The 14,743-nt window shown below is 43.4% G+C and overlaps 2 protein-coding genes across 2 annotated transcripts in view; one reads left to right on the plus strand and one right to left on the minus strand.

Moving 5' to 3' along the window:
* The window catches only part of USH2A (usherin), a 386,799-nt gene extending 375,523 nt beyond the window's left edge, over positions 1–11,276 (plus strand). The window contains exons 66-73 of the mRNA XM_054061157.1: positions 1,275–1,513; positions 2,106–2,323; positions 4,203–4,379; positions 5,346–5,429; positions 6,730–6,974; positions 8,552–8,623; positions 9,107–9,340; positions 11,140–11,276. Coding sequence (XP_053917132.1) covers positions 1,275–1,513; positions 2,106–2,323; positions 4,203–4,379; positions 5,346–5,429; positions 6,730–6,974; positions 8,552–8,623; positions 9,107–9,340; positions 11,140–11,229 — 1,359 coding nt within the window. The 3' untranslated portion in view covers positions 11,230–11,276. The remainder of the gene's footprint in view (positions 1–1,274; positions 1,514–2,105; positions 2,324–4,202; positions 4,380–5,345; positions 5,430–6,729; positions 6,975–8,551; positions 8,624–9,106; positions 9,341–11,139) is intronic.
* A 728-nt stretch (positions 11,277–12,004) lies between these two features.
* Positions 12,005–14,743, minus strand: part of KCTD3 (potassium channel tetramerization domain containing 3) — a 29,462-nt gene continuing 26,723 nt past the window's right edge. Inside the window, exons 16-18 of the mRNA XM_054061158.1 lie at positions 13,998–14,182; positions 13,757–13,895; positions 12,005–13,401 (exon numbers count right to left, since the gene is read on the minus strand). Coding sequence (XP_053917133.1) covers positions 12,819–13,401; positions 13,757–13,895; positions 13,998–14,182 — 907 coding nt within the window. The 3' untranslated portion in view covers positions 12,005–12,818. The remainder of the gene's footprint in view (positions 13,402–13,756; positions 13,896–13,997; positions 14,183–14,743) is intronic.

The raw sequence follows: 14,743 nt of genomic DNA on the forward strand, positions 1-14,743 counted from the left end.
TCCAGAAATGACCAATCTCAGCAGTTCTTCATTAGAATTATAAAAGAGGGAGATCTGGGGAAAGGCTAGGGTTGTGGAAGGTGCCTGGACCAGTTAGCACCAAATCAGTGGAAAATACTTAAATACTTTTTGTATGTAACACAGTTTGTTTTTTACAAGTAGGTAAATATTTGTAAAGGATTTTTTCCCTTGTCCCATCTTACTCAGCTTAGAAGTGCTAGGGACCCTTTCCAAGGCCATCAGCTCTTTCCTTGAGCTTAAGCTGCCTACCAATTGCATGTTACGCATTTACTCCTTCCAGTGCAGTTGGCTGTGTCCAGGTTTGGTTCAGCCAGTTCAGCTCGTTGGTGTCTGCATGGCCCTCTATTTCCATCCCCTCACACCTGCTACATTGCTAGTTCATCTCTGGCTCTGGCATCAAGAAGAACCAAGTGCTTTCCTTTGTCTGCTTGACTCTCTCCTTCCCATTTTATTGCTGCACTCTGCTGAATCACATGCTGCAAAATGGGAGCAGATATTGCCCCTTACAGGTGTTTTCTACATTTTTTTTTTCCTTTGGATTAAGAAGATATACTCACAAATGACTACAGCAGTGAGGTGAAATGGCAGTTCTTGCGAGCAGTTTCAGAACAAGGGCACCATTTCCTTTGCCAGAGCTGCCCGGTCTCCTTTGCAGAGTGTAGGAGAGTTTCCTAAGAGTTTCAACCAGCACCATGGCTGTTTAAATGTGGAGCAGTGTCATGTTGTCCCTTGACATAGAGGTACCTACCAGAGAGCACATTCTCCTGTCTGTAAGTAAACTGACCCATGAAACACATTTGTGTCACTCTGACGAATGCTGTCTCGTGTACCCATTTTGAGGAAGCTTGTGAAATACCTAAAACTATTTGCTAGCACTGTTATCACGGAGTTATTTTCCACATTAATTTCTTTTTGCTTCAGTACCGCTTATCCCAGCGTTTCCTCTTAAAGGTTTTCTATTTCTCTCTTCCTGAGAATGACATTTGCAAGTTGACATACAGTGATCACAGCTCAACCCAAGATGCCTGTGAGGCCACTGATGGCATGGTCTTTTCCTTTGAACAGTGCCCTTTAACTTTGTAATGACAGAAAAATAAGTGCAGAGTTCCCAGTACACAACAGCTGCATTAATGTCAGACTTAAAGGACATGCAGAACCTTGTGCCCATCTTCTGGAGCTAATTCACCTCCATAACTCTTACTTAGTGTTTGTGGTGCTTGAAGCTGTGACAAGTTCCTTTTTAATTTTTATAGCTGTCAGAAGGGACTGCCACCCAGCAGACAATATATGGGCTAAAACCTTTTACCACGTACTCTATTGGCGTGGAGGCCTGCACCTGTTTCAACTGTTGCAGCAAAGGACCCATGGCCCAAATCACTACGCAGCCAGCTCCACCCTCAGAGCAGCCTCCCCCTCAGATCCGCACTGTGACATCCAGGAATGCCTCTTTCCAGTGGAGCGCCCCTCAGTCACCCAACGGTATTGTCACCAGGTAGGAGCTGCCACCAAGCCAAAACTGCCCACCTCAGCAAGGGGTGATGGCAGAACAATTTTCCTGGACATGAGCTGGAATCACAAGGCTGAAAGCATGGATTGTTGTGACAGCCATGCTCCTCCTGCCCAGTGTTGGTGGTATCTCATGTGGCCTACATGCCATCTGGGAGGTGTTAATGGGCAACAATTGCTTTTCTCCTGAGCAGCAGGGGGGAGGGAGGGATGAGGATGGAGAGGATGAATTGTTGTGAGTGGAAGTAATTGCCTGACAGCTGTGGTTGCACAGCCAAAAAGTCGTGAGATCAGCTGGCAGCAAAGAGGCAGATGCATCTTGTAGTTACTAAGGCAAATCCTGATTTGCAGAAGTGACCAGAAAGGTAACAAGTGTTAACAGTTTCATTGTGAGTGTCATGGACAACCATGATTGCTTGTAGGCATCTTACAGGTGAGACAAAAATCTCAAGATAAAAACTGGAATCAGGTCTATTCTCTTCTCTAATAGCCAGATATACAGCAGTTAGGATGAAATGTATGCTTGCTTTTTATGCTATAAGGCTCTTGATTAATTAAAATCTCTACCTTCTTCTCAGCTATGAGCTCCATGTGTATATGGCTTGTCCCCTGAACCTACAGCCAGCGGTGAAGGCTTGCAGTCCTGGCCCAACTGAGGTGAAATATACAGGAAAAGGCCAGAGTGCCAATGTGTCCAACCTGGAGCCTTACACAACTTACAACCTGCGAGTTGTGTCTTACAACTCTGTTGGCAGCAGTGCCTCAGAGTGGATTGGTTTCACTACAGAAAAGGAGCGTGAGTACAAGAAATGGTTCACCGAGCAGCTGTGTTCACTTCTGATGCACAGGGCTGCATAGCAGCAAATGACTTCTCCACCTCTGTGAAGGAGAATGTTCCCAGAAACCTGTTCTTGTCATCACTGTGCCTCTGCTGCCCATTCATTTGAATTCTGGTCTGGGGCTTGACTGATCATTCCTTCAAAAATATATCTTTGCTCATCATCTGATATCACATCCTCTGTCTCAAGAGCCTGGAAACCTTTTACTTTACTGAGAATGGGCAGAAAAGTGGCAGAACATAAAATGTTCAAGTGTTACCAGAAGGGTGATGTGTAGTAATAAATACATTGCCATAAATAATTCCTGAGAAAAGTGAAGATCTTGAAAGAGACCTGGTGATCCTTTTCAGGAACAATCCTACTGTCCTAATTCATGCTACATTTCTCAGTTTTCCTTGGATACCATCTGAATGATTGGATCCTTGTTGACAATGAAGTAAAAATTTGTTGCTACTTATCTAACCACCACAAGCAGTACTTTAAGGCCATATAGTGGTGTGCGTGGCAATTTAACATGCAGGATCTGTGCCTACAGTCAGAATAGATTTTGCCGTCAAAACTGAATTTTTAGTAGTCTAACATCAGCCTTTATTAAAAAGATCTATAGTGCTGTAGCCAGAGTCATTCCATAACAGATGAGATGGACATTTCACCTCAGCCTGCCAGGTTAGGGCAAAGAGGATGTTCACTTTATATCATATAGTCTCGTGTCAGGATTTCAGAATCACCTTTTTAAATATCCCTTTTACATCACTTGGTAGTTCTGCCTAGTAATTACTAAAATGTATCTGCTAGATCCTTAGCTGGAAATTGCAGGTGGTACAGCCCCAGATTTTCTTTAATGTCACCACTGAAAAAAAAAAGCAAAAAGTCCTCATCTCTAAAGCTGTATTTTATTAAATTGCAAACTAAAAATCTGGAACATGATAACGAACTTTTAAGTGGAAAAAAAATCATAATGAACTGGTAAGACATACAGAACGCAAAGGTTTGAAAGTCATTTTTATACCCCTGCCTACTGATTTTGCAGCCCTTGCCTCTCAGTCCTGCTTTTCTTGCTTTGCCGACATCTTCACACCATATCTCGAGTCACTCTGAATGTCTCCTTCCTCTCGCCTGGAAGGTTTTCTTTAGTGACAGTGGGCAGTTAGCAGCAAAGTCCAAGCTGCAAAGCTGGACAAGCAGCTTTCTTATGAACAAACCAGCACATACTGAGCACATGGCTTAATAGCAAAGCCACAAGAAAGGACCACCTCAAATTTAAATGAAGTCTTTTGTCAGCAAGCTGTCGAGCTCAATTGATGAACTCTTCCTCCCTGAAGTGAGTTCTGCATTTCTTTTCTCTCTGCCTGCCATCTGCTTTTGCTTTTCTGAAATCTCATGTTTTCACATTTATGCATGTGTTAAAAGACAATCTTGGGCCATTTCTTGGGGCTTGCAAAAGAGTCCTCTCCTTAGCAGTTCAGGTTCCAGCAGCCCAGTGTGCTGGAGATGAACTTGCACAATCTCCTGTGCCTCCCTGTCCCCGACCTTAGGTTGGAAATTTAATTTATACAGTTTCAGCATACACAGTACCACATACACAAATCAAAGGGGAGTTCCAGGTCTTTATTTTAAAGATATGAGATATTTCTGCTTTCTCAGTGTAGAGGCTGACATGCTACACCATCATTCTCTTTTCTCCTTGTATCTTCCCTACTAATACACATGTACATGACAGAGAGAGAGGGAGTGCACGTCACAAAAAGCTTGTATCATGCAGAGCCTCTTTCTCGGTGCTCTCTAACTCAGTCACGCCTGTTGGCTAGAAATGAGCTTTTTTCCCTTCTTTTGCAGCACCTCGATACATGGCTCCATTCTCCATTGTCAGCAATTTATCTACCATCCACATAGACTGGAGTCGCACTTTTGTACTGAACGGCCGTCTGAAGGAGTATGCGTTAACTGAGAGCGGGCAGCGCATCTACAGTGGCTTTGACACTGAGCTGTATTTACCAAGGACATCTGACAAAAGTCAGTTTCAATATCCTCTAGCTTTCTCTCTGTGAAATTGAGCTAAATTAATATTATTGCATGCTAAAGTTACGAAAAACTCTCCATAATCATCCCAAGCTAAGACCACAGCAGCATATTACAGACACACTCTAGTGCATCTAAGTGGATGCTTGAAACAAAAATCCTTGGAGCTAAGCTTCCTATTAAGAATTTTACCTGAATGGGTGAAACTGCTCTGGCTCACTGTGAGGGTCAAGCTTTCCCAAATCCTGGAACTGCAGCACAATTCTACCTTTCAGGGTTACAGTCTGGGAAATGTATGGAAATCTTCAGCTTCAGAAAAGACTGGAGCCTGAATTTTCTTTAAACAAAACTACATCTGTAGCTCTTGGAATCAGCCATGTTTTGAAATTTAGTTTCTGTTTCAGAAATTTTCAGTCTAAAATAAAAAGAAACTCAGTCAACAGAGGGGGAAAAAAAGAAATATAAAACAAAAAAAACCCCAAGAAAAATACTGTCTGATTTTAAGTGTTGGGGCTTTTGTGTTTTAAAGTATTTTGTCATTTATTTTTTACTTTTCTGCAATGGTGTTAATACTTTTTTTCACTCAAACATACTTAACATTTTCATATCAGCCATGAACAGGGCATGAAGGATTTAGAACAAAAGGATGAATAAATGGAGAGTGGACAACTACATGTCATTGTAAGAGGGAGAATTGTGTGGTGCAAGAGGAACATAATCTGTAGCAATATCATAGTGGTGACTACCTATGATCTGCCATGGTTTGTAGTTTAGAGGTTTAATATCTGTGTAAAAGGCATTATGAGGCTGTGATCTGGGCCTCAGATGGGTTACAATACGCTATGTCTGCCTTGACATTTTTCAGACCTGGCCATCTCTATTGGTGAATCATGGTGACAAAGCTGCACTTAGAGAATTTGGTTTCTCCCGCTAACAGTATTTTCTAACCCTTTTGCTCAGCCTTTCTGTTCCAAGTGACCTGTACCACCGATGAAGGGAGTGCTATAACACCAATCATCAAGTACAGCGCTGGAGATGGAATTGGTAAATATGTGAAGAAATTACCTCACACCTATTGATTTTATGTGTTTGTGATAGAAATTTCATATGTTGTGCATGCCAGACAGGAAGGCATCTCACTGCAGGATCAGGGGCTTCCCTAGTGTTACTTAGGATGTGGGGTATGTAGGCAGTGTGCCTTTTTTGCCATGGATGTCTTTCTGTTTCTTTAAGTCATAACCAGCTTCAGATCCTTTCTCCAGATGTGTAATAGTTTTTTTATTTTACTTTTACACAAATATTTTGCTCCAAAATGTAGTGCTTTTTTTCCTCCTGAACAGAATCGGCTCTCTTCCATGTTTTATTTCCAAGATAAGATTATCTTGAATGCTAATCCTGTCCTCCAATGTTCCTCCTCAGTTTGACAATGAAAATACATATCTTCTCACCTCGCTGCATCTCACCCACCCACGTTCTCCTTTCATGTGACCAATCAGCCAGTCTCTGCAGTTTCACCTGAGATGTGTTCCCCTAACCCATTTATGAGAATATCCTGAACGATCCTGTTGGGACTCAGGTTATAAAACCTGCTGTTTTCTTTCTGTCCATGAGGCCTTTGCCTGTTTCGTGGAAGTGAAGGAGTCTGGTGTGATGAAATCCCAGTCAGTTGCTTACTGGTAGATGCCTACCACTAAAAAGTTTCAGGATTGTATCTCTTTAGTTTTCTGGAAAGTGAAGGCTGCAAGTGATTCACACAGGATTGCCAATTACCTGGAAATCCTGTCACTGAGATTTCTTACACTTGTATTGTGTATGAGCAAAGCCAACTAAGTGGCTGTTTGTTCTAATAGGTGGAGGAAGGAGAAAAAATGTTTCATGTTATTTTGCTTTTCTAATGATTTATCACACCTTTTGGTTCGGTATTCCTCCCTCTCTCTTTTTAACTGCACAGGCCTGCTACTACACAGTGCTGGGGAGAATGTCCTCTGTCTGAAACTACTGTAGTCATTTTCACTCTTCAAGGTTACTTGGAGAACCCTTTTTTCTCTTGCATTCCACTGTCACTGCCTTCTTTCTTAAGACCTGCTGATGCAGTGGTGATTTCCAGCCTGAGCAGCAATGCCAGAACTTTAAGCAAGGTCTCTTGAGGGTAGTAAGCTTTTTATTACAGCCCGCTAGCATATTGAACCATTATGCCACCTTGAACATAAGTGCAAATAAGCACATGACGACAAAATTGCTTAAATTTCTGCCTAATTTATTAGCAAGGAAAGGGATAGCATATTGTTAAACACTTTCTGAAATAACATTCCCTTGCTCCCCTAATCCCTCTTGATTTTTACAGGTCTGATCTTGACAACACCTGGAGAGAAGGACAAAGCAGATTCTAAACGTGCGAAATTCTACAATGAGTTGTGGTTTGCAGTGCTGATGGTAGTTCTAGGTTTGATTCTCTTGGCTATTCTTCTCTCCTTAATTCTTCAAAGGAAAGTCCACAAGCAACCTTATGCACGAGACAGACCTCCTTTAGTTCCACTCCAGAAAAGAACATCACCAATGAGTGTGTATTCATCAGGTGAAACCCATCCGGTACGTTCAGTAAAATGCAGTGTTGTGTATCCATCATGTTATACTTGTATCTGCCTCCCCCAAGCACACACACAGTTTTACTTCTTCTTTCCACTGTTTTATTGCATTCTCTGTTACCAAATGAAGGCTGTTCAGTGTAGGAAAAGGGCTGTATGGTGCACCTGTGCAGGTGCTTAGTCCAAAAAGAGCCCTATGGCACCTGGTCTGCAGGCCCTGAAATGCTTCTGATGGCTCAAAGTTTGGAGCTGGAGTCACAAAAAACGCAAAGCCATCTATGTTACCTCACGTTAGCTGACATCTGCAATATGGCTAAAAGGCCTTGGTATGCTGGAGGTAGGTGATAAAATGTGCTTTTCAGTGGAACATTTCATGGATTCCCAACTGTCTGTTGTGGATGGCTAACTACGATAATTCTGACAGCCTTTGTCAGGTACCCATGAAATGCATGTGGAAAAAGCAGGACTTAAGGAGAGGCTCTAGTTCTTTCTAGTATCCACCCACCACCTGCTCTAGGATGAGCTGCATTGCAGGAAGGTGAGAGTGAGTGCAACCAGGGAAAAGCCAAGGACCTTCACACGTGTATGCATCTGTGTGCATAGAGCTACAGTGGGACCACTAGAGAGCTGGGAGGAGGACTGCTATGGACTGGTAAAGAGAAAGGCTTTGTATCATTTTTATTATGAAAAGATACACTTCTGTTAAAAAAAAAAGGATAAAGAACATACTCCACCATGCAGCAGAGCGGTGGTGCTATCCTAGTCTTTGAGGAAAAGCAAGATACAAGGAATATGGCAACAGTTACAAGACTGAGAATGGGAACAATGGTCCCTTCCATTTCCGTGCTTCTTCCCAGGCACAAGCCATGAGATGATTCTTCTTGTCACTTCTCAGCTTCTTTTTCCTGTGAGCGCCATCAAGCAGGATAGTGACTCCTGCATCCTTCATGCATTCTGTTCCTTCTTGTCTCGGTGCCAAGAAGCTGCATCTGTGCCTCAATGAAGGAGATCTTTGAAATAATGGGATTTCCAGTGCGCCCCTTCTCCTGGCAAAGGCTAAGAGCATAAGAAACTTTTTTTTTTGGTCTCATGGTCTTGATTCCTTTTTCTCTACAGTCTGTCATGTTGTGTTGTTCCTCTTGACTTTAAAGTGTCTTTGCTGTTGGCGTGCCTGCACAATTCCTTTCCGCACTCCTACCCTTTCTTCCCCCTTCCCCCCCCCGTTTTCTTTCTTCTAGAAGCTCACAGACTTAATAGAAAGGAATATTCTACACTGCATCTAGTTGGAGGACTTCATCTGAGAAGTTAGGATACAGCTACTATGAAATGGCACAATCGTTTGCATTTTACAATTGTTAGTGAGGTCACGTAACAAGCGATGCTGGCTGCCAACACCATACTTGATGACCAGTTAGAAATTAAATAGTCCTTTATCTTTGCCAGTTCCCCTACTCCCTCACATCCTGCTACATTGTTCCCCTTCACAGAGATGCAGATAATTCATACCCCCTAAAAGGAACAGACTGCACCCGTGTTGCGCCTTGCCCTGCCCTAATGCCTTTCCTCTCTCTTTAATCTCAGTTTGAGACCATTGCTGACACATCTGATTCATCCAGCAGTGTCACTCTCAAAAGTTACACAATGCACTTTGAGGTAGAGTTGTTGGCTTGCAGAACTGCAAGATGTGTGATGTGCCAGGTGACCCAAAGAGCGTGCATGAAGGCTTCTTACGTTGCATGTTTTCCTTGGTGCATGAATGCCTTTTCCCTAGTCCTGATACCTGAAAAAGGAAGTCTGCTAAAATCCCCTTGCCGTGCAAGTCTGGGCTATCATTCTGGTAGCCAAAAACCTTTGGACCTCTGCCTGTTAGCTACTTCTAAAAAAATCAGGGAGAGGAGAAACAAAAAAATGAGGCAAAATCCTGTTTTAGAGGGTTGGATTTTTTTTCCTTTTTAACTATATGATTGTGCTACAATGGGGAAAAGTCCATCTTCTTTTTTCTTTTCTTCTAACTGTGCATGATTTTTGAAGCATGGGTTTCTCTGTTCTCTTCCGCTTCTGCTTTGATTTTGTTCAGATAAAATGTTTGAGACCATGCCTTTTATTTCAAATTATTAGTTTGCATCTCCCTCGTAGGGTCTGGCAGATACAAAAGTTCCAGGGGCTGGTTCTCCCACAAGCAGCCACAATGTCCATATTGCATCCGGGGCAAGAAGATCAAGTCAGAGCCAGCTAAATCGCACATATTCCCAAGCCTCTCTTCACCGTAGCGTCAGCCAGCTGCTCAACCTCTATGACAAAAAGTCTTTTTCTGAAGACCCACCTTGGGATGCCATTATTCGCAATCATCGCGCTACGGGCCGTGGCTTGGTAAGGACTCCTATTACTCTGTGATGCTGTTGTGTGTCAGCTGCTGGTGATTTGTCTGCTCTGTTAGAATCACAAAGTCTAAATATCAAAAGCTGCAGGAGACACAGCCAAAAGACCTAGAAGAACATGGTCAGAGATTAGATCCTCTCTTCTAGAGCCACAGAAGGGCCCTCGTGTGTCTGTCTATGGTTTCCACTGAACCAAAAACTCCAGTCTACCAGGAATGTGCATCTTGAAGAATTCCCTTCTGTTTAGACAGTTCATAGGCTTTCCACTCCATACGTTTCAGCAAACGTGCATGTGTGAGGAGGGATGTCTTGGCATCCTTCACATATTCAGTGCCAAAAGCAGTAACTTGTGTTCTAGTGACTCTTGTTCTGTGACCTTGGACTCAATTGCTTCAGAGTCCTGCTCTCTGGCCTCTGCTCAGTCGTGATGCAGAGAACATGCAAATACTCAGATCTTCTGGCATTTGTGACAAATTACTTCAAACTCTGCCCACACAGGACTAGAAGGTGGGAGAGGGGGGCAAGCAGGCAGAGCATCCATCTTTAAATATACAAGAGGACAGGATTTGCCACTGCCACCAACATGGACCTGCACACACAGATGAAGAAACTTGTGATTCTCAAGTCAAGGACAGTGGCAACTTCCTGTCACCAGGAAACAGGCTTTTTAACCTCCACCCCGCTGGCTTCCACGCTTCCCTAAGCAAATGTGTGAGAAGGGGTTCAGGGGCCAGTGAGACACCAGTGTTCACTCACAGAAAAAGCTGACTAACTAACAATGTTCCTAAAAAGGGGACAGACGGGGTGAATGGTATGTGAGGTAGTAACAAAGCTAGATGGAGTGTGTAGTTATCAGTGAGTGGATCTTGTCCAAAATGCAAAGTGAACTGGAGAAGGATAATTCAGCACATAAATCCAGGCAGCTTCCTTGGGCTTTCACCTTCAGTACACCAAGCAGCTAGAGTAGCTGAAATGTGTAAGTATGAAACAGTACAGGGGCGTTGCAAACATTGTTCTCCTACATGCTTAGACCATAACAGCAAGACCAACGAGGCTGATAAGGCTTAAGTAAGAAGATAATGATACTTAGCTATAGGCAAAACCCCTATAGGCACAGGCTAACCTTCCACTCTGCACTCAGCAGCTCACAGACTTCCAGAGTCAACGGTATTGTGACTCAAGGCTGAGTCATTTTCTCAGAGCTACCACATCCTTGAGATTTAATTCCTTGGGAACTAAGGGTCCAGGACACACATCTGCAATAACACTGCTGGTGTCCTCTTTATGCTACAGAAACAGTCAATTTCTCTCCTTCTTTCAACTCTTTCTTTGCCTCAAAGCTTTAGCATGAGTGCAGTTATAAGACGCTCAGACTCTCCTTTAAAGCTTTAAGAACAAAATCTTATTTAAATCCCAGGTGATGTGGTTATTACACAAAACAAAAATATAAGCCTGCATTCTTTTTCTTTTCATCTCTCCAAGCTCCTCATCACTCTTTAACAAACATCATTTTATTTACCAGTGATCAGATACATCTAGTAATGCAATTTTTTTTTTTTTTTAACTTATTGCTTACTATAAAAACCTGGTTGGTTTGGATTCAAGTGCTTCAATGCTTTAGGTTTTTATTCCATGCTGGGAGAAATGGAAAACATGTAGAGATGCAGAAATGCACTTATCTTGCTATTTCAAGAACAATCTTTTAGGGAGATGGGTAGAACGAAATTAAGGAATTGCCTTTAGTCTGGTACAGTTTGTCTTACATACTTTCTCCCCTTCTCCTCCTAACAGTATGTAGATGAAGAAGATCTTGTCAATGTCATCAAAGGCTTCAGCACAGTCACCAAGGAGCACACCACATTCACCGACACCCACCTCTGAAGAACATAACCACCTTCTCTATAAAATGGAAAGCGGGTAACTTGCCAAAAGCAGCCTGCATGACCTTTGGGGGAGGGGGATAGGGCTGCTGTTTCCCCACCCCATGCCCACTAGTTAAAATACAAAACTGCTGGGAGGGGATCAAGGGGTGGAGAGTGTAAGCTGGCCTTTTATTCACTTTCTCTTTAACTGTATAGTAAAAATTGTGTGTTAGCAAAGACACCTCAGAAAGGTACGAGAACAGTTTGAAAATCCCCAAGTCATAGAGCAGTAGATGACTGTGAAGGGAGAGGCTCTCATCTTTGTCTCATCCAGCTTCTACAGTTGAGGAGTGTTGTGGGGGCGGGAGGGGGGCAGTGTGTTTGGTAAGGAAAAGTCTTTTACCTGTCCAAAAACCAGCACGTGGCTAAACGGAGCCTCTGTAGCAGGGCAGCCATGTCTTTTCCTGATCTGACAAAGATCCAACACAAAATTTTGTACATGCACGAGGAAATAAACAGCAAATGAAGGAATTCTTATGGAGTTGCTTTAACCTTTGCGCCTTCTCCCTCCCTCTTCCCCACCCTCTCAGTTGAAGTTTAAAAAGACAAACAAGCAAAAAAAAAAGAAGCCATTAATTAATGCTTAACTCCAAGCATACTTTTTCAGAGGCAGAAAACCTCCTAGCCCAATCCCTATAAAACACTTCCTGTCACAGCCTTCCCTTATCCTTATGTATTACTAATCTACAAGCAATAAAATTTGTTCAGCACCCACAGTAAACTAGGAGCAAACAGCAAGCAGCCAGTGCAACACAGGTAGGAAATAACGTGTCAAGGCACTTGTAATTGAGAATTATTATACCATGACAGTAAACCTACTCCCATATTCATCTCTGTCCTTTTTCCAGAGAAAGTGACAAGGAAGCCCTCAAGAGACTGCCAGTTCTGTGTATTCTGCCAAGCGTATTTTTATGCATGCTCTCAGTCACAATCAACAAAACCCATCATCTGATACCACACATTTTCAGAAAGCACAAGCAACACTCCTCTGGCAATTTATTTGGACTAAGAGGCAAAATAATATGCTATTTTGAATAGCTTCCTCCTTAACCTGCACAAAGCATTTCAGGTTTCAGACAGCAGCATACATAGCAAGGATCCCATTCATAAAACAAGACTACAGAGGCAGCCCTGTGAATTGGGCAAAATTCAGCCAAGACAGCAGCAGCTCCGCAGAGCAATGTGTGGCTGCGTCTAAAAGACATCTTCCACTGAGCAATCATGTACTCCTTTAGCACCCTCCCTTATCCCAGAACAAAAACAATCACAACATATCACATGCCTGACCACGTTTACGCAAGAACGCACAACAATATTTTGGACCAAGTACCGTACTACATTTTGGACCATTACATAAAGCCACAAATTGGTGTGGACAACTCTTCAAAGGTTTGGCGGTAGCCAGGTGTTATACTCTCTCATAACTTTACAATTTCATTCTGGGTATCAGAACAAAGCCCCATTCACGAAACAACCCACAACATGTAATGTTATGCCTGCTACCAGCCAAAGGGCACCTGCACCTCCTCTGCACCACCAGTCCCATTTTCACAAGCCATAGTCTTGGCAGGATAAGTCATTCTTCCGGTGACGTGGTGAAGCAGCTGTCTTTGTAGGTGACGGAGAAGCCACACCAGGTAATTCAGGCCCACCTTCTGCAAGAACTGGTGCAGAGGCCAGGAGAGGCACTTTCTTCCTTCCCAGGAAGCCAGCTCCTTCAAATCCCATTTTCTTTTTGCTCTCTGCTTTGGCTTCACTCTCCTCTTCTGGTCCTCTTCTTTTGAGATCCAGAGAGCTCTCTGGCAAACGGTAAGCCTCTGTGGTGCAACACCCACCTGCATCTGTCACACCCGTGCCTCGCACTTCAAGTGCTGTTGTGGCTGCCTTTCTCTCAGCTGCACTGCCCTCAGCTGTTGCCTTCCTGGCCTCTGTCTGGCTTGAATTCCCATTTGCAGTAGCTGCTGCCTTTTCTGTTGGACTTTTGCTGGGTAAGTTAAAAGCCTGGAAGTCCCGGTAACTGTGAAAGCTTTCTGTCCGCCTTGCTCTTGCCAACAGGGGGCTTTCTCTGTATGGCCGCACAGAACCATATGTGGCCGTTTCATGGATCGTTTCATGGTGCTGCAATTGGAGGCTTAAAGAAACCAACCAAGGATGAGAAGAGAGATGTTAGGCTGAGAATAGCAGCCAGTTCTTCTGCACACCCTGCTCCCACTCACCAGTGCAACTCCCATTAAAAAAGCAATACACCCATCAAAACGCCACACAAGGGCTTCTGTATCATTTACTTCAGATTCTCACAGGATCCTTTAATCTACACACATATAAACCAACAAAATTGAAGTAGTATGTGTGTGTAGTTCAAGACACTTTGGGCATGGATTCAGGGGCCTCAGCTACAGCATTCAGGTCACCAAACCCCTCTTTGCTTATCTGAGGGGTAAAACCTTTGATGTCTGCAGCCAGTAGCATCCTTGGTGACTACTTACCTGGAATTAGACTCGCGAAGCCGGTTTGGCTGAACAACTGAGGTGGCAGGACTGATGTTGGGTGTGGCACACCGAGAGGTACTCAAGTCACACTGGTCAAGCAACTTAAGCAGCTCTTCCTCTGTGGGGCCGCCAACATCTGAAAGAGACAGCTCTTAGAGCCCAAGTCCATTTACCGTAGTTACACACATGTCAGGACAGAGAAAGAATCACACCACAGTCCTGGCATAATGCAACTTACCCTTCTCTTCACTCTTATTAACCATGTCCATAGCTGTGGTGAGGTCCCACATCTGGATGCTGCCATTTGAATGCCCAGTGAAGAGGTAGCGGCGTGGCCGGGAGCCCATTCTACTGGATCCTTCACATTCTCGCACAGTAAATGATGAGATGGTAGTGCAGTCAACTGCCTGGATCTCACAGATCCTAACAGGAAAAGAAACCCCATGTTACCAAAACAATTGCAACTGGCAGAGTTTAGCCAGTAAAGTCAGTTTTGATTTTCTGAGAAGGCACCAAACTTGCCACCAGCATGCTGCTCAGCTGCAGACACTAACTCCCTCCAGTCCATCTGCAGTTTTACCCCTTGTTACTTTCATTGGGGAACCACCCAAATCTTTGATGTCCATTTTCATTTTGCAGTGTTTAGAAACCTAAGGCTCTCACAAAAATAATACCAACTAGCCCCTTCATATGCTCTAGGAAAATAACCTGCATAAACCACAAAAAAAAAGATGGCAAGGGGGTTGGAACTGGATGATCTTTAACGTCCCTTCCGAGCCAAACCATTCTATGATAAATCCAAGGGTATCTATAAAGATAACTTTTGCCTTATAACAACTGCAATACCACTTGACATGGTAGATCTCCATTGTTTTATTCCCCTTCATTTTAGAAGCTTATAGAAGCTTTAGAAGGTTTTAGAAGGTGACTGAGAGGCAAAGGACTCCCAAAACCAAGCTGCTAAGCCAGACTCTACATGAGAAC

The sequence above is a fragment of the Cuculus canorus genome, chromosome 3, assembly GCF_017976375.1.
Source record: "Cuculus canorus isolate bCucCan1 chromosome 3, bCucCan1.pri, whole genome shotgun sequence".
Lineage (NCBI taxonomy): Eukaryota > Metazoa > Chordata > Aves > Cuculiformes > Cuculidae > Cuculus > Cuculus canorus.